General features: G+C 37.9%; 1 protein-coding gene across 8 annotated transcripts in view; it reads left to right on the top strand.

Moving 5' to 3' along the window:
• CPED1 (cadherin like and PC-esterase domain containing 1) overlaps positions 1 to 18,740 on the top strand; it is a 311,005-nt gene that overhangs the window by 273,121 nt on the left and 19,144 nt on the right. For all 8 annotated transcript variants that reach the window (XM_077997209.1, XM_015134794.3, XM_015134793.3 and 5 more), the window contains 4 exons: positions 3,597 to 3,817; positions 4,077 to 4,178; positions 4,586 to 4,673; positions 8,775 to 8,921. In XM_077997209.1, the coding sequence (XP_077853335.1) occupies positions 3,597 to 3,817; positions 4,077 to 4,178; positions 4,586 to 4,673; positions 8,775 to 8,921 (558 nt within the window). The remainder of the gene's footprint in view (positions 1 to 3,596; positions 3,818 to 4,076; positions 4,179 to 4,585; positions 4,674 to 8,774; positions 8,922 to 18,740) is intronic.

The raw sequence follows: 18,740 nt of genomic DNA on the forward strand, positions 1-18,740 counted from the left end.
CTGTTTATATGATGGATTACTTTTATTGATTTGCGTATGTTGAACCAGCCTTGCATCCCAGGAATGAAGCCCACTTGATCATGGTGGATAAGCTTTTTGATGTGCTGCTGGATTTGGTTTCCCAGTATTTTATTGAGGATTTTTGCATTGATGTTCATCAGTGATATTGGTCTAAAATTATCTTTTTTGTTGTTGTGTCTCTGCCAGTTCCTGACAGCATTTTCAAATTGTGTGATATGCACATTAAAAGGCTGACATTTTGAAGTTAGACATCTTGTAGTTAGAAATATCAATCTCTTACAAAAATTGCTTTTCCAACAGAACAATCAATATTAAAATTACAACTGAATTTTCATTGTAGTTATACTTTATTATTTCCATCTTTCATGAATGGAAAGGCACTAGAATAACATAATCCTCTAGAAATCCCAGAGCTATGTCTGCTAGGTTCAAATTTGTTATTGAGATATTTGTGACTTAGAAGAGCTTGTCGTGCAAATGACAATGGTGATACTTCCTTCTCCCATGCAGGTAGCTCTTGCTAGTCACTAATCAGCAATGGGGTCACCTGGGACCCATTCTGAGAGCATTGGTTTGCTTAGGATGGCGATCTCTCTTCTAGTCCTCCATACAGAACTTTCCAGCCACCCTTCAAGTCCTGCTGGAGATCAGGAGGAGGTTTGGTAGGGCAGGAGAGAAATAGCTGTGACTTAGATATTTCCTATTTTTGCTGCCATTTTCTCTAGAGGAGCTAACAAATTTTAAGTGCCTAACAAGGTGGCATACATTCATTTTGTGCTTACATTTTGTGCATACATACATTTTGTGCCAAGAATATAAGAAGTATTTAAAATCACATTTAAGTCCTCCTACATGGAGCTCTGTTTCTCTCCACTGTACGCATAATGAAATGAACCCTTGGAGAGGTCACATAATTTGTCTAAAATCATCTATTTAATAAATAATAGTACCTAAGAACTCTGAAATAGGACTGTTGTGCTGCTGACATGCTTTGGTGGGCTGCTTTTTCACATATAAACTCACAGAAAATACTGGAAATCTAGGAATTTTGTTGTTGTTTTTCTAAGTAATGTATACCCCCTTTGATTTTTCTCAACCTTTGTATTGCTCAGCATAGCCCACAATACAGATATGTAGGGAGCTTGCTGGCTGCGTGGGGATACCCTAGGAGGGACTGCACCTTGATACTGAAATGAAAAGAAACTACAAGAAAAACTCATACTGGCGATTTAGTTTAAAACAACATCTCAAAGGTCTTTGAATTGTATCATCAAAGGGCTGAATTGTATCCCCTCCACTAAATTCATACATTGACATTCTAACCCCCAGTACCTCATAATATGTCTGTATTTAGAGACAGGGCCCTTGAAGAGCTGATTAAGGTAAAATGAGGTCCTATGTGTGGGGCCTACTTAATCCAATATGACTGGGATCTTTAAGAAGAGATTAGGACATAGACAGAGGAAAGACACAAAGAAAAGACAGCCACCTACAAGCCAGAGAGGGCCTTGGAAGGAACTAACGCTACTAGCTACTTGATCTTGGGACTTCTAGCCTCCAGAAATATGAGAAAAATAATTTCCGTTGTTGAAGCCACACAGCCTGTGGTACTTTCTTATGGCAGCCCTAGCAAACCAATACTAATGGAGTTGCATAACTGCTGATATCTAAAATTAAGAGCATTCCTAATTATACAATGTTCCTCTTTAAAAATCAGAAATGTAGGCAAGAAAATCAAACATAAATAGTGAAAGGTTGAATGTAGAAAGAAGAAATTCAAGTTATTTCTCAAACTATTTTATTACACTGGAATGTTATTGCTCCAAATGCAACCTGGCTGAGAGGATCTATGACTGAGCCCTTGAAATCTTGTTATTCGGGGTAGCCTAATGATGCTTAGGATTGCACTACTTGAGCTCAAGGCAAATCAGAGAAGCTGTCTAGATTTCTTCACGCAGCTACTTGGATACACTTACCGTGGAAAGACTTTAAACCTTTTCAGATTCTCACTAAATTTTCTGCAGGTGGACAAATACAGAAATACCTGAGAAATGATGGCAATGCCTGCCGTTAAAGTCAGAAGAAAACATGTGTATGACTAATGGAAAGAGAAATCTCAAAAGAAAGAAAAAAGCTGAAGAATGAATTAAATCTTATCTGAAGACATTAGAAGGGATTGTCTATGACAAAAGTCCCTTTGACTTTCAAGTCACTACTTATTTTTAAAGTGCATGCATAGTACTATAGGGGAAAATTAGAATTAGAAATTGACTTTGACCTCAAATATCTCTTGATAGGCTATGAGAAAAAAGATGCAGACACAAAAAGCCATAATTTCATGAGGCTTCTGTAAAATCTGTAAGGGCAGTCAAAATGTAATAAAATCAAAGAGAGCAGCAAAAGTAATTGTGGCTAGGGGCACTGGATGAGACAGCATTCACGCAGGGTCTGGAAGGCGACAAGTGGGGTTGCAGAGGGAAGAACTTTCAAGGCAGACAGACTAACATAAGAAAAAGCAGATGTTGAATGCAAATCATGTTTAGCAGAAAAGTAGAAGTCTAACATGTTTACATAAAGGGAAGCATGAAGAGGATGGGGCCCTTCACCTTGCACTTAAAGGACCTGGGTTTGAATCCTGGGTTCTCCATTTAGTAGATTTATGTCCTCCATCTTCCTGAGCCTCAAATTTCTCATCTGTGAGAAGGAGATACTGAATCAAAACCTCACAATTGTGAAGATTAAAAGTGAGTAACCTGTGTGAAATCTCCACCTAGCAAAGATTGATATGCAATAAAAACTCAGTATATGTGAGAGGAACCTATAGGATTATGTAAGAAACAAGGAACCAATAAAGTTTTTGAGCACACAAATGAGATGACCAGAACTAGACATTTGGAAATTTATCGCAGCAATATTGTGTGTAGAATGAATTAAAAGACAGCCATTGTACAGGAAGGAAGACCCAGTAGGAGAGTATTACACTAGTGCAGGTTGGAGGCAGTGAAAGCCTGAACAGTGCTGCTGGGAATGAGCAGGAGGGGATGTGGGTAAGAGGCTTCATTGGAGAGAAAATGGCACTGGGATAGGCACCCTGGGACATGCACTGCTGTTCAGAAAATTAGATTCTGGTTCTGTGGCAGAACCAAGTAGACACGACCTCTATTGAGCTACCTCTGTGAATTCTCAGTTTGCACATCTATAAAATAAAAAGATTGGAAAATCCCTAAGTATTCCTAGAGCACTAAAATGCTTCATGCCTATTTGAATCAATAGAACTTGTTAAGCTGATTAAATGAGAAAGAGCATAAGGGAGATATAAAAATTGAAGATAACCTGAAACAAGTGGTAATTATGAGTTAGTGGGTCAGTAGATGACGGCATTACTAAGAATATGGAAGAGACGAAAAGGAACAGGTTTGGAGAGAATATAATGAATGTTATTTCTAACAGTTTGAAGGACTGTCCTTCAAACAATTAGGTAGTGTTGTGAATATTCAAAATTTCATTATTTTAAACTATCTCCTCTACCATGTAAACATAAGCTTTTAAACAAATGCTTTCTCTTTAACTTATAGATTCTGTTCATTGGAGATTCAACCAACAGAGGGATCATGTACTATCTTATCGAAAGGCTGAATGAAACGTTACAGGAATGGCAGAAAGTACATGGCACTAAATTCTATCACAACGTCAATGGTGGGAAGACTTTGATCAGTTATTCCTACTATCCCCAGTTCTGGATAAGCCCTTCACTGAGACCAACATTCGAAAATGCACTTGAACACCTGTTGCAAAGGTACAATGAAACTATAATGAAAGACACAAAGCCCACAAAGTACTGATGTTCTACGAGCAGTCATCACTGCTCAACTGCTCACTGTACATCAAATGTGCTCAAAAAGTTAGATACCAAGTAAGGGGGTGGAAAACAAGTTGGAAATTACAAGGAGTCTTATGATCAAGATGCCTGATACAGTGAAATGTGAGGCAGTGCCTTTACAATGTTTACCTTCTGTTTTAGGGCAACATGTGTTGTTTTTCTTTCTGGATTTCAGATCACGCCCCCTAGAGAATACTGTCCAGACTGTATTGGTTGTTGGTGGAGTTCAGTGGCTCAATTCCAATCACCTGCAAATTATTCACAAAGTTTTGAAGAGGTAAATGTCTGTAACAATAATTGTCATTAGTATTCTAAGTCAAAAAAGTTACTATGGATGTGACTGAGTTTTATCCAGATTTTATTTAAAGAACAACTTATAATTTAGCATTAAGTATTTAAAGTCTAGTTTAAAATACTAAAATAAAATAGTCTTGTATCCAGTCACAACATAGTTGTTCATTATCCAGATTTACATTTAGTAAAGATCAAAATGTGTCTGACACCTAAAACTCCATCTTTAAAAAAAAACCGTAATATACATCACATATATAAAACGAGCATTTAGTCTTATATTGCCAATTATCACATTCTGAAAGAATTCTATGGTATTTGTTTATATAAACAACAAACATCTAGAAGTGTAATTAAAGTTACTGACTTTAGAATTATAATTATCTCATTCAGGGAAAATTTACTCAATATCCTAGTGATCATCAAAACTTTGGGAATTGGATTTCATCTGCCAGTGGATGGAGTACATTTCTTAACACAGGTAAGCACATTTCCTCCAGGCTAGGTGAATTATAAGGATCCCTGCTGGAAAAAGACCCATAAGGCACTATATAATATTGAGTTATCTTCATGAAAGTAAAAAAAAGAGAATATACTTAAGGGTTATGTTTTTTCAAATAAATTATAATTAATTTCATATAGCCCACAAATATGTTGTAAATAATCCACTGACTTAATAAAAGAGGACACAGAGTGTTGAACTATGCAAAAATAAAGAGCTGAGGGGTCTTACCCCACCAATTTTACATACACTTTTAAAGGCTATATTAAAAGTATTTCCTTTTGTCAGGTTCATGCTGAAACCACAAACAAAATTATCACTATCATGAGTCCTTTGGGAAAGAGCGGTCTTTTTGAAGATGACTTCAAACTGATTGCTTTATTTTAAAAATAGTCTTTGAAGTAGTATCATTGGTTTTTGCTGTAATTGGATATTAATCAATGAAAAGAGTAGGGGTCTCTGGCCAGTTGTTATAGAAGAGGGTAAATTAGCCTCAGCACTAAATAGAAGTTTCAGAAAAGAAAAGAAACATAGGATCTGTAGGGAAGAGAACCAGCTGCTCTTGCTTAAGCTATGGGACTTCTGGAGCAGCCAGAATTATTGGGCAATTTCAGAGTAATGACTCTGGTGAGCACTGGGAATTGGGGAGACAGAAAGCTGTCCATTTAATATGTAAGGAGGTTGAGATTTATATTTTTGTGTCTCTGTTGAGTGCTACTACCTTTCCGCAGCACAGAACACAAGACCCGCCAATTCTTTTCTCAAAAATGTATCTGCCTGGACAGCAGATCTTCTGTGATGTAAAAACAGGAGAACTGGTAGAAAGTGGCCAAGGTACAGCCTCTAAATTCAGCATCTTGGAGTTAGCAGGGGTTAAGGTAATTCAAAATGAGTTGAGGCATTTAACATCTGGGATAGCCAAAGGGTTTAAGACCATTGGGGATCAAGAGAGGGGACCTTTGATAATGTCTTCCATGGGTTGAATCCCTTTAATGTTATTTGAAGACTACAGGTCGAGGTCCACAATTCATTCTTGAGGACTCCAGTAGCTCTACTGTGCCTCTTTGGTTGTAGCTCCTCACAGTAATTGGCATACTTGTGGCCTTTGCTTATACTTAGGTTACAATTCAGAATCAATTCACCTCAGCAAACATTTCCTCAGCACTTACTATGTGCCAGATACTGTGTTAAACATTATGACTGCCACCTGAACTTTGATGGTGCTCATCAATCTTTTCAAACTGAGTGAAGACAGAAGGAGAAAAGAAGAGGAAGGGCAAAGAACAGAAAAAACGAAAAGGGGATAATTGCAAGTGAAGGCAGAAAACAAATTCAAACTTTTCATCATGTGCTCATAGAGCCTTTCAGTGCTGGCTTCCTTCCTTCTCTGTAGACTTTATCCCTTGTGACCAGTGCATATGCACACAAGCGTGTGTGCACACACACACATTCACACTCACAACACCACTGAACTCAGTCAGGCTGAGCATATTTCAGTTTCTCAAGCACACCGTGCTCTCAGTCACCTCCAGACCTTTGAAATAAATCCCTGCTCCTTCTACTTGGAGTTGACTCCTCCACCACTCCCTCGTCTGGGTAACTTCCAGTTCCTCTTCAAATGTTAGCTTACATGCTAGTTCTTCAGAGAAAACCTCTTGACACACTAGACTGGGTTGGCTGCTCCTGCCATGAGCTCCTGTAACAGTGTCTTATGTCCTTACTCATGTCACTCAGCACCTATACTCCTTGGCTGTCTGTCTCCTGTGCTGGATGGTAATTGTGAGAGCAACAAGGGAGATGTGGGTTAGGGGAATTTGTTTGGCTTACACTGACAGCCCAAATGCCAAATACAATTCTCAGCACATAGTAGACCATCAAAAAATGCCTGGTGTACAAGTAAGTGTAGCAAGCGTAGTATCTAACAGGTGATTTTCCAACCCTTTGTCCTCTCCCTTCCTCCCACTTCTTGTAGGCCCCAGTGTCCATTGTTTCTATCTTTATGCATATTCAATATTCAGCTCCCACTCATTAGTGAGGAGATGCAGTATTTGATTTTCTGTTTCTGCATTATTTAGCTGATGGAAGGCTCCAGGTGCATCCATGTTTCTGTAAAAGACGTGATTGTGTTCTTTAGGCTGCATAGTGTTCTGTGGTAAATACGTACCACGTTGTCTTTATCTGATCAACTTTTGATGAGCACCTAGGTTGGTTCTATGTCTTTTCTGTGGTGAATAGTGCTGTGATGAACATACAAATCCATGTCTTTTTGGTAGGATGATTTATTTTCTTTTGGATACATATCAAGTAATGGGATTGCTGGGTCAAATGGTAGCTCTATTTTTAGTTCTTTAAGAAGCCTTCAAACTGCTTTCCACAGTGGTTGAATTAATTTATGTTTCCATCAACAGTTTATAAGCATTCCTGTTTTGCACAGCCTCACAAACATCTGTTAATTTTTCACGTTTCAGTAATAGCCATTCTGACGGGCTCAAGATGGTATCTCATGGTGGTTTTGATTTGCATTTCTGTGATGATTTGTGGCATTTAACATTTTTTCATGTCTGTTGGGTGCTTGTATGTTGTATTAGTCTACTTTGCATTGCTATAAAGAAATACCAGTGACGGGGCAAATTATAAAGAAAAGGGGTATTTTGGCTCACTGTTCTGCAGACTATACAAGAAGCATGGCACCAGCATCTGCTCTGGTGAGGCTTCAGGAAGCTTACAATCATGACAGAAGGCTAAGGGAGAGCAAGTGTGCCACATGACAAGAGTCACATAAGGAGAGAGGGAGAAGGAGAGAGATAGAGGGAAGGTGCCAGATTATTTTAAACAACCAGATCTTGTGTGAACTCATTACTGTGGAGAAGGCACCAAGCTCTTCATGAAAGGTCCCCTCCCATGACCCAAACACCTCCCACTAAGCCTCACCTTCAACACTGGGGTTCACATTTCAACATGAGATTTGGAGGGGACAAATATTCAAATCATATGTCTTCTTTTGAGAAATGTCTACCACTTTTTAATGGGTTTGTTTTCTACTTGCTGATTTAAATTACTTATGGATTCTAGATATTTGAACTTCGTTGGATCCATAGTTTGCAAATATTTTCTCCCATTCTGTAGATTGTCTGTTTGCTCTGTTGATAGTTTATTTTGCTGTGCATAGCTCTTTAGTTTAATTGGGTGCCACTTGTCAGTTTTTGGTTTCATTACAATTGTTTTTAAGGTCTTGGTCATAAATTCTTTGCAAAGGCCAGTGTCCAAAATGGTATTTACTAGTTTTCTCCTAGGATTTTTATAGTTTGAGGTCTTACATTTAAGTTTTTAATCCATCTTGAGTTAATTTTTACATATGGTAATAGGTAAGGATCCAGTTTCATAATTTTGCCTATAGAGAGCCAGTTATCCCAGCAGTATTTATTAAGGGTCCTTTTCCCATTGCTTATTTTTGTTGAGTTTGTTGAAATAAGTTGGTTGTAGGTGCAGCTTTTTTCTGGGTTCTATATTCTCCTTCATTGGTCTATGTGTCTGTTTTTGTACCAAAACCATGCTGTTTTGGTCATTGTAGTCTTATAGTATAGTTTGAAGTCACATAATGTGATGTGTTGGCTTTATTCTTTTTGTTTAGGATTGTTTTGGTTATTAGGGCTCTTTTTTGGTTCCACACGAATTTTAGAGTAGTTTTCTCTAATTCTGTAAAAAATGGCATTTGTAATTTGATAAGAATAGCATTAAATCTGTAGATTGCTTTCGGCAGTAATGTTAATTTTTAAATTGAGAATTTTAGATATTTTATGAGTCTTTGTGGGCAATAAATTTAACCACTTTTTACTGAAGAATTTCAAAACTGTGTGCCACAATAGATATTGCTGTTTTATACATAAATGATTACATGTATGTTTTGAATTAAAAAAAAAATAGAACACATCTTTATTTAAGAAATGCATGTGAAATTCCTTATCTTACACTATGACTAATCCCAGTAAAAAAGACATTTACATAATTTCCACCTAATTTATTGAATCATAAAACAATCCTCTGTTAATAAAAACTTTCATTCTTCTGCTTTCCAATCAGAGTGAAGTACAGAACTTATGGAAAGAAAATTTGATTATTCTGGATACTGCAAAAAAATATGGCTATGAAGTCGTTGACACATTCACTATAACAATGGGGCGTTACAAAGAGTTTCTGCAGGGAAAGTGTGGATGTCATTTCCATGAGGTATTTGTGCTGGCTTTCTGAGTTTTATAGCTTTTGATTTTTTAAATTGTTTGTTGTATCTTTAATTGTATTGTCACTCTTATTTTGCATGAAACAAAAAACAATGTCAGATGAAGATTAAATGATATGTTCATCATCACTCAGCCAAGGCATATAGTAACCACAACTTTAGCTCTACCAAATGAGATGTTAAAAAATTTATGTTTGTTTAGACACTTCAAAACTAGGACAATTGGTCAATGCAGGCAGGAATATGGGAACCTGGAGGGCACTTATTTTCTCTAACAGACTTCAAGCCTTCCCATCAGAAATTGCATCCAAAAAAAGGTGGCAAAGTTTTTCAGTAGCAGCAGCTTGCAAAGCATGACTACTTAATGTGCTAAACTAAGGAATAACATTCTTTCATTGCCTAGTCCAATGCATAACAGGAGGACCTGTGTTTTGAGTAGGGTCCCCCCCACCAGAGTGAAAATGATTTTATCTTTAACCTATAAATAGGTTTAAGCTGATAAGGTGATAGCCTAAAACAATTTTATTCTTTTTCCTCCTGTCCTTTTGAACCCTCTGTGGATTACTTCCTCCCTAACCCTTGAGTAAAAATCTTGGTCAGGACCCGTAAGTTTAACACCACTTTCAGATAACAAAAAGGTCTCCAGTCACCTTCAGGCATAGGAGTATCACATCAATACTAAAAGTGTCCCATTCTGGGTCATAACTACATAAGTCATTTCCCTCCCCCAGCTTAGGTTTCCCTCAGTCTCAAAAGCCCAAATCAGGGGAGAGAAGGTAGGAGACTTACTTGCCATTTCCCCATCTTCATTCTCTACTTTTATTCTTCTACCTTTTTTTTTGCATTGATCAGAGTAGAGACGGGATGCTAAGGACAAGAAGAGTCTTACTTGACTAGTACAAGCATAACCCCGTGATGTGCTCTCTGAGTCTAGCATGCTACTTCTTTCTTTTATGGGTGCTTTTGTGAATTGCCTTGGAGAGCCCCCTCCCCACCAGTGAAACTTTCTGGCTCCAACTTCCTTGATGGCAGTAATACCTCTCCTCCAACTAGATCCCTTTTTTGGCTCTTTGGTATCCAACTGTCCATCGCTCTGTTGAGGATCATGTTGCTCCTCCAGGCATCTTTTTGGAAAATATTCAAAATAGCACTAGGCTTGCTATACTTTGAACTATAGAAATAAATACACTTGATCTACAGAAATATTAATGCGTTGTTGCTCTGTTGTTGCTGGAAATACAGTTAGTTCCCAGTGAAGCTTTCTCTCTCACTCTCTCAGCCACTCTAAAGCTGATCTGTAGCCACAGTATATCATACCAGTTCTAATGTTTCCCAAACCCGAAGAGACATGTGTTCGGCTCTCCTGAAGGCTCCTCTCACTTGGCTTAGAGCAAAAATAAAACCACACCCCAATGGGGAAGAGGGCCCCAAAACATTGGAAAGCCCACACAGAAATTCCATCCCTTCCTCTTTGCCTCACAACTCTTTTGGTGAGACAAGGATATGGAAAACTGGATTTTGTCCATACTTTTGCAAGTCTTGCATAGGTTGTCCAGAAATTTCTTGGAATATGAGTTTTCTTGGCTTCTGTTATTTGTTGTAGGTTTCAGGAGATTCAGCTGAAACTGAGATGAAAAGCGCCTCGTTTTATCTTTCTATCAGATATTGATTCACTCTTTCTTGCTTGCCTTCTTTTGTAAACCAGGATGCATTTATTAGTGGGTTGACTAGTGAGGTGACAACTAAAGTTTCCTTCTGATTCTGTTTTTCAGCCCTTAGCTGACTGTCAGAATCCATCTTGGTGGGCTGGGTGCGGTAACTCACACCTGCAATCCCAGGACTTTGGGAGGCCGAGGCAGGTGGATCTCTTGAAGTCAGGAGTTTGAGACCAGCCTGCCAGCATGGTGAAAATACTCTACTACTAAATATACAAAAATTAGCCGGGTGTGGTGGTGTGTGCCTGCAGTCCCAGCTACTGGGGAAACAGAGGCAGGAGAATCACTTGAACCTGGGAAGTAGAGGTTGCAATGAGCTGAGATAGCCACCACTGCACTCCAGCCTAGGTGACAGAGCAAGACTCCATCTCAAAGAGAAAACAAAAACAAAAAACAAAAACAAAAAAACCATCTTGGTCCCAAGAGTCTTACAAATACTAAAAACATTACTGACACTGCAGTAGTTGCTCTGTATGATTTACAGGTGGATTTACATTATCCTTTAATATGACCAAATGGAACTGCATTTCAGAGAAGTGAAAGCCTGCAACCACAGTACAGAACATGACATTTTAAATTTTGACCTAGCAGCTTGAAGCTGGATCATGCTGTTGTGAACATATTTTAAGCTATAGGATACTGTGTGTCTACTAATGTCTTCCACGAGAAAATATACAACCTTTAGAGTATTTATCCTATTTGCAAAAGTCAAGACTTAGAAATGCAAAGGCAGTAGCCTGGAAGAGAAAGAAGCAAAGATCTTGCAGCTGAGCCAGCTCAGGATCACAGCTGGCTAAAAAAGCAAGCCAGTGGTTGCCAAACCCACAGAAAACAGGGCTTTTGAAAGACAGCATATAGATTGATTTTGTTCATCTTTTAGAAAGAATTTTTATTTGTTTATTTATTTATTATTACATAATATGTCTTCAATTCATATTTTTGTGGAAAGGTGTCCACTTTTCTTTTTTTAGCTTTAGTCCTCTGAAAGCCTAAAGAGGAAAATGTCCTCTAATAATTTCAACATGTCTCCAGTTAAAAACAGAAGATGTCCTTCCCACATGGTTATATGTCTCTCCCACCACAGCATCAACCAGTTCACATTAATAGCCATTGTATTCAGAAACCACAAAAAAGGCTCTTTGAACCATCAGCACTAGAATATTGGCTTATAATTATTACTGATTAAAATTATCGTTAAGTTGCATAGTAACAATGCTTCAAGCATGTCAGGTAAAGTCATTTTGCTTATTTGACTTTATAGTTTTTGGGGTGTAATTATCACATGCAACTCGCTTTTTCTTAAGTCTATTTCTGATGTAGGCAGTCTTGATAGCAAGCCATGTAAGTCTCCCCCAAATTATCTTAATTGATTTCAGAGTAGTGTTCTCTATTTTGAAGTTTTAATGTTTAAGCTAAAATAAGCTTCTGGGAGCATTTGCCTTTCCAGTCACAACATAATCTGATATGATCATCTTTCTCAGACTCCCTTCATCATAAAGTCTCTAAATTCATTCATCACTTAGGCAAAATTATTGCTTAACTCTTGAACAGTTTGTACCCCTTGTACCTCAGGAAGTCTCTAGAGCTGACACTGACATCTTATAATCTTTCTAAATCATCACCTAACATCTTAAGAGTGATGTAACAGCAATGTTAGCTTATTACAAGCAATCTAAAAAATCTAAAACTCTTTATAGAGGATGGTTTGCTAATGAATGCAGCAAGCTGGAAAAAAAAGTTGATGACTGGTCTCATGTCTAAAAAGTAAAAGGGCAAAAATTCTGTTGATAATCATTTTTCCCCTTTGTGCTCATCTTATGAGCCTGGCAAATAAAGCTTACCATAAAATACTAGCAAGAGTTGAAAAAAATTGTGTTAGAACCATAACAATTCTGGCTTGGGGGACTTTTATCTTCTGATGTTCAGCTAAACTATTCCCACAATAGATTCAAGGATACCTGAGAAGGGTTGGTATAATCATTACAGTAAGATACTGATGTTTTTTCTTTGGTTTGTGGTTAGAATTCTGTCATAGACATAACAAACTTGCTTCAGTGAGCTCTTACCGCCATAGGTGAGATTAAAGGTCTTGAGGTGTTTCCTTCATCTGTCAAGGCACCAAAAGAGAATATGTTGCCACCAAGAATCCATAAACAATTTCCCAACTGGTGTGCATCAATTTTGACTAACATGTTCCTGCTGATTGGAAAAGCAGGTGTTTCTTTTTATGAGTGGAAATGGATTACGTTTTCCCAATGTTTACACAGGACAACAAACAGGATCCAGGTAGCTCTTGCCCAAGAGAAATTTTGGATGGTGCCTTCGGTTATGTGGCAAACACCTACTGTGAACAAGCTAAAACCTGGAAAAAATACAATAATGTTATCAACACAAACCTGACTGCAGAAGGGAAATATCCACGACCAATTGATATGTTATTATTCATTAGTCTAATAGATTATGCAGACCTTATATAAGATCTTCCATTTTTGGCAAATGTAGCTACAGCTTTTGACTCAGTCAACAAGAAACATCTGGCATCAAACTGCCACTAATACCAGCAGGTTTCCTTTGATTCTGGTATTATAGAAAGAAGAAAAGAAGGGAGTTTTGGTTCTTTGTCAGAGATGGTTTCCCACTATTAATTTATCTTAACCCTATAATCTTTATTATTTAATCTTAATTAAATAAACAAAAGATTATTCGGCCTAGAAATAAAGTGTTTTACTTTCTCCTTTAAACTTTACAAGTTTACTATCTAACCACGATTTAAACATTTAAAAAAAGAAACTTTAAATTCATCTGGTTAAAAAAAAAACAAAACAAATAATGACTCTTAGGAAAAAAAAAAAAACAAAAGATCCAAATTTAACATAGTTAGCTGATATAGAAGAACCCAGAATTTAACTTTCAGCATGGCTACTTTTAATGAATTAGTATGGAAATTTAATTCAATAGATATAGATATTTTTAAGTATCTACTCTATCTATCATCTATCTATCTATCTATCTATCTATCTATCTATCTATCTAGCATTGTACTACTGCTGTAAAGTGAGTTAGAAGAGCATTTTACAGGACTCCCATAAGTATCTCAAAATCAACACATCCTTAAAGGAAGAATTAATATTTCCTTTAAACTTTCCTCCCCTCTAGTATTCCCTAATTTACTCTATCACACTGCCATTTATAAACTAGAGCCATCTTCGACTTTTGCTTATCTTTCTCCAGTCCCTTCACAACCCCTAACCAGCCAGTTACCAAATCCTGTTTACATGCTATATGTTTTCCACGTCTTTCTCCTACACTACATCCCAACTGCCTTGACCTTGTTTATTCTTTTACTAAATCATTCAACATTTATTTTGTGAGTCCAGTTATTGAGCTAAACAGTAGTAATATCAAAATAAATACAGTGTACTCTATGCCCTCAGGACATTGCAATCAGGGTCAGGCCTAAAAACCCATATTATGAAACAATACTTTCCATAGCACATCAGATATATGAATAAGATACTGTGAAATACCGAGAAGAGCCACTCAATCTGAGGATTAAGTATTTCTCCTTGAATTACCATCCAAGTTAATTGTTGAAGGATGAACAGGACTTAATCAAGGTAACAGGCTAATGGTGGAAGGAAGGCCATTGCAACCCCAGAGGATAATGTGAACCAAAGTAGCCCTGAAACACCTGATGTTCTCATAATCACAGGCAATCCTGTATATAGTGGAACATAAATCACAAAAGAATTTGGAAAAAGTCGGTGAGGGCAAGATTATGGTAAGAGCTGGATGATCCTGTAGGTGGTGAAGACCCACTGAAAGGTTTTCAGGAGAGCAGTGAGATGGTCATGGTTTTGTTTCAAACAGTTAAGACTAATAACAGTGAGCAAGGAAAATTTGAAGAAGACCAAGTTAGAGAAGTTAGGGGATTTTTTTCCAGAAGTCAGGTGACAGATGGTAAAGTTCCATCCAAACCAGGACAGAGACAGCAAGTATAAGACAGATGTGGACAAAAGCAAGCCTGGTTTTAAAAAATGGTATCTGTAGATCTTATTTGTGGCATGCGGGAGTGGGAAGAATCAAAGATGACTCCTAACTTGAGTGATGGATTAGGGAGCAAAACTGGCAATTGAGAGAGAGAATGACTGAAAAGGCACCATCTTAGGAAAAGATGATGAGTTCAATTTTGAACATGTTGTGTTTGAGTTGCCTGTAGGACATCCAGGTGGAGATCTCCAGTGGGCAGTTGGATATACAAATATGACACTGGAGGGACCGGTAGGGATGAGAGAGAGCACAGGGAATCATCAGAAAATAGGTCGTAGTTGAAACCATGAATATAGATCATCCACAGAGCCCAGACTCATTGACATCCTGTGTGAACTGCAGAGTTTTGGTAGAGGTGCAAGTGTATTCCGTGTGGCAAAGAAGATGGCAAGTGGTGACGGCTGCATTGCCTGCACGTCATCAACAACCCACCTCTTCTTTCCCACCCTAATCCATTGCGCGATCTCTCAAGGGCTGTAGGCACTTAGCCCTGAATCCTCCTCTGAGCTGGCTTTGCCTCCTGCTGTTCCCACTGAGTGAATTAAATAAGTCTTTGCCCTGTGCCCACTGTATGTGTGAAGTCATGCAGGTTACGTTTTTAACTTCCAAAGAAAGAAAAAAGAAAAGAAAATAGATCATCCAGAGAAAGTGAGTAGAGTGGCTGAGAAAGAAACTCCTGGAAACATCAATATTTAAGCAAAGTCTGGAGAAATAGGAGCATTTGAACTTAGAACATAAACTAATAGCAGGAAAACTCTAGTAGAAGGTGATGCCATGGAAAGCCACAGAGTAACCATTTGTGAAGAGGAGAGATAGAGACAGGGTCAGTGTTGTTAAATGTAATAGATCTATGAAGGTGAGGATTTCAAAATATTATTTTTGGCATGAAACAGGGGAGTCTTTTCGGATCATCTTAAGAGTGGTTTCGGTAAAATGTTGGGGAAAGAATTAGACTAGACTACATCGAAGAGGTATAGGAAGGTATAGAAAGGGGGATGATAACAGCTTTCAATAAATTAAAATAAGAAAGGGATAAAGATACTGGATTTCAAGGAGGAAAGACTGGCACATTTTTAAACAGAGGGGAAAGAATCAATACCAAGAGATAGAATAAAAATACAGGACAGAGAAGGACAGTTAGAGAAAGGCCCCTGAGGAGCAGGTCGAGGATTCAGGTATACAGTGTGTGGGGTGGCAAATGAACAAGATGGGGAGGAGGGTCTCTCCTTCCCTATCATTTCTTTGCCCTCAGCTATTGCAATACTTTTATCTCAGAGCCTCCAGTGTCAACTACTTGAATCCATCCTTCTTACCCCCTACCAGGAGAATGTTCCTATATTTCAAATTTGGTGTTGTCATTTAAAAATCTTTCAATGGCCCTGTACTGAAGATGAGTCACAGATTCCTACACTCCTTTTTAGAAACGTGGTTTCAAACAGTTCTTTTTGTGTAAAATGATTAGTGCTCATTCAATCATCTGTAAGTGAATTCTACTCTCTGCTACTAGCTGATTAGATTAGAGATCAGTGCTCAGTGATAATGAATTCATTGGTCATGAGGGAGCCCAGCCTTTTCTGAGATGACTTGGTACAAAATCCTGTTTCAGAGGCAGTACCCTATATTGAATGGTGATAACACCGATTAAATCAGGGTCTCTCTCTTAAGAAGGATAATTAAATGGAGGGTCAACAAACAGTGAAAGTAACTTACGTTGAACTGCTATTATGACTCCATAAGGCAGCTATACTACCCAGCCTTTGCGATACTGAAACCTAGAATGTCAGTGTGGCTGAAAAAAAGATGTTGTCCCATAAACTCTTTCGTGTTTTTTGCAATAAACCCCCATGTCAGGGAGTTTATTACTAGCCTTTAAGAACCAAGCTAAGTTAGAGTTTGAACTATTTTGATTAGCATTTCCTATATTAAGGTTTAATGTTCTAATTTGGTGAAAACAGGTTTTGTGGTTTGAGAAATACTGAATATGCCTCCACCTTATGGGTTCTCAGATAATAATATTAGTATATTAAATAATCCCAAAAGCCCTTACACTAAAGAAGCTGGTTAGCTTAGTGTGACCCAGTTTTTCTCCAGCATTTTTGACCACAGAATGACTTTTTCTTTTTTTTTATTACAACCATTAACACCCCACTAAACACACTTTGAGAAAATTGGCATGAGGATAAGGTCTAAAAAATCATGCATGAAGTACAGACTAAATGAGGCAGATTGACCACAAGCATTTATCTTCTCTTCCACTTGAAACCCCAAGAAAAATACTTTAAAGACATAAAGCTACTCACTTACTCCTCATCCCCCACCACAAAGAAAAAACAGAATAAGAAATAACTCATAACAGACAAGAAATCTGAATTCATTTGAATTCATTCTATGAAGTTTGACTTAGCAGGCAAAATAAGGTACAACTGAAAGTGCCTAGAGAAGAGAAATAGCAGGTGTGAGTGAGGCATACTTTTTGCTCAGATCCTATGCTGAAATATTTAAGGCTGAGACACGGATCAGAAAACAATTGGCTAAAAGTCTATGTACAAAATTGGTAGACCCCTGGGTTCCTCACCCCAGCCCATACAGTTTGAAATCTATATCATCACATACAATATATTTTTAAATGGAACTGCAGAAAGTCAGGACTCAGAAACACAGGTATAGCAAAGAATAAATTAATCTATAGGCTGAAAACAGAAAGATGAAGGTAAAGTTGGTGTGTGAAGGGAGGAGCCCTGAACTTTTCCCTAGACCTCCTAGCATTCCACAGTCAGGCATAGGGTCCCTCAGGCAGGAGGTTGGAGAGCTCTTCTGACAAGAAACGGAATGACCCACCGGAAGATCTTCTTTGAAAAGGCCAGAGTAGTGCTGAGCAAATTCCTACAGTGAAGTCAGCAGTTGGAAATGTTAGTCCCCACACAAATTGCGTAACATTTAGTGCCTTAATCTTAAATAAAGTATTTAAGTTCAAGAGCGTTAGATAGAAACAAATACCATGTGTTAAAGTCCAATAGATTCCAAGAGCCAAGATGCACGTCTAAATAAAGCAAAAGAGGAATTAGCTTATAACAAGACTAATACAGGTCATTCCAATAGTGCAAAAATTCAGCAACATAGATATTCAGCCACTTGGGAAATTGAGTTTTAAGACAGGGGAATTTAGTGTCTGGGGAACTGCATGAGAGTGTAAGATAGAACCAACAGTTTAATATTAAATTAGTAAACTTCTGGTCTGGAGCTCCTTACCATCGGTCTCCGCACCACAGAGCAGAATTTGTTCCCAGAGCCAATGCTCAGCTTTATCCAAAGGCAGGAGTTACAAAGGCTCAGCTGTCAGAGTAAGAAGGGCTGGGGATTAGAGCAAGGGTGGAAGGCAGACAATATGCTGACTGCAAATCTGGAAACACCAAAACAAAACAAAACAAAACTCATGCCTAAAGAAAATTTTAGTCTTGCCCCCTAATCTCCAGCATCTTTGACAGATTCAGAAGTTGGATTCCCTTCAATCAAAACACAGTTTATTTCATGTGGCCATAATTAAATATTTGGGGGCTAAGGAATGAAATGAAAGAATTCCCTATTATCTGTAAAAATTGCATGATGTCTTGAAGTAAGATTATGAGTTATAAGGACTCACTTCTAGCTATTGTTTGTCATGTCATTTTTATTCCACTTTTGTGAATTCTTAGACTACTTTTTCAGCTGGTCATGATTTGGTGACTGGATCTTGGATTGAATGCCATCTGCAGAATGCCTACATCCAACAAAAAGTACTTCAACAGTATACATTTATCTTAAGACTAGCACATTTGCCTGACCAATCTCATGTTTTCCAGCCTCAGCCAGCCATTACCCTGCCTCCTTTTCAGACCCCATCCATGATCATGAAACATATTTGTAATCAGAACATCCTCTAATCCAGTATAGGACAATTTTGGAACACTTGCACCATGAAAATTGTTTTCTATTTTATTCTGTGGATCTGGAACCACATCAGAAGTTCTTTGTGGGTTATTCAGGTCAAGATCAATTTTAAGAAAG

The sequence above is a fragment of the Macaca mulatta genome, chromosome 3 (assembly GCF_049350105.2).
Source record: "Macaca mulatta isolate MMU2019108-1 chromosome 3, T2T-MMU8v2.0, whole genome shotgun sequence".
Classification (NCBI taxonomy): Eukaryota; Metazoa; Chordata; class Mammalia; order Primates; family Cercopithecidae; genus Macaca; species Macaca mulatta.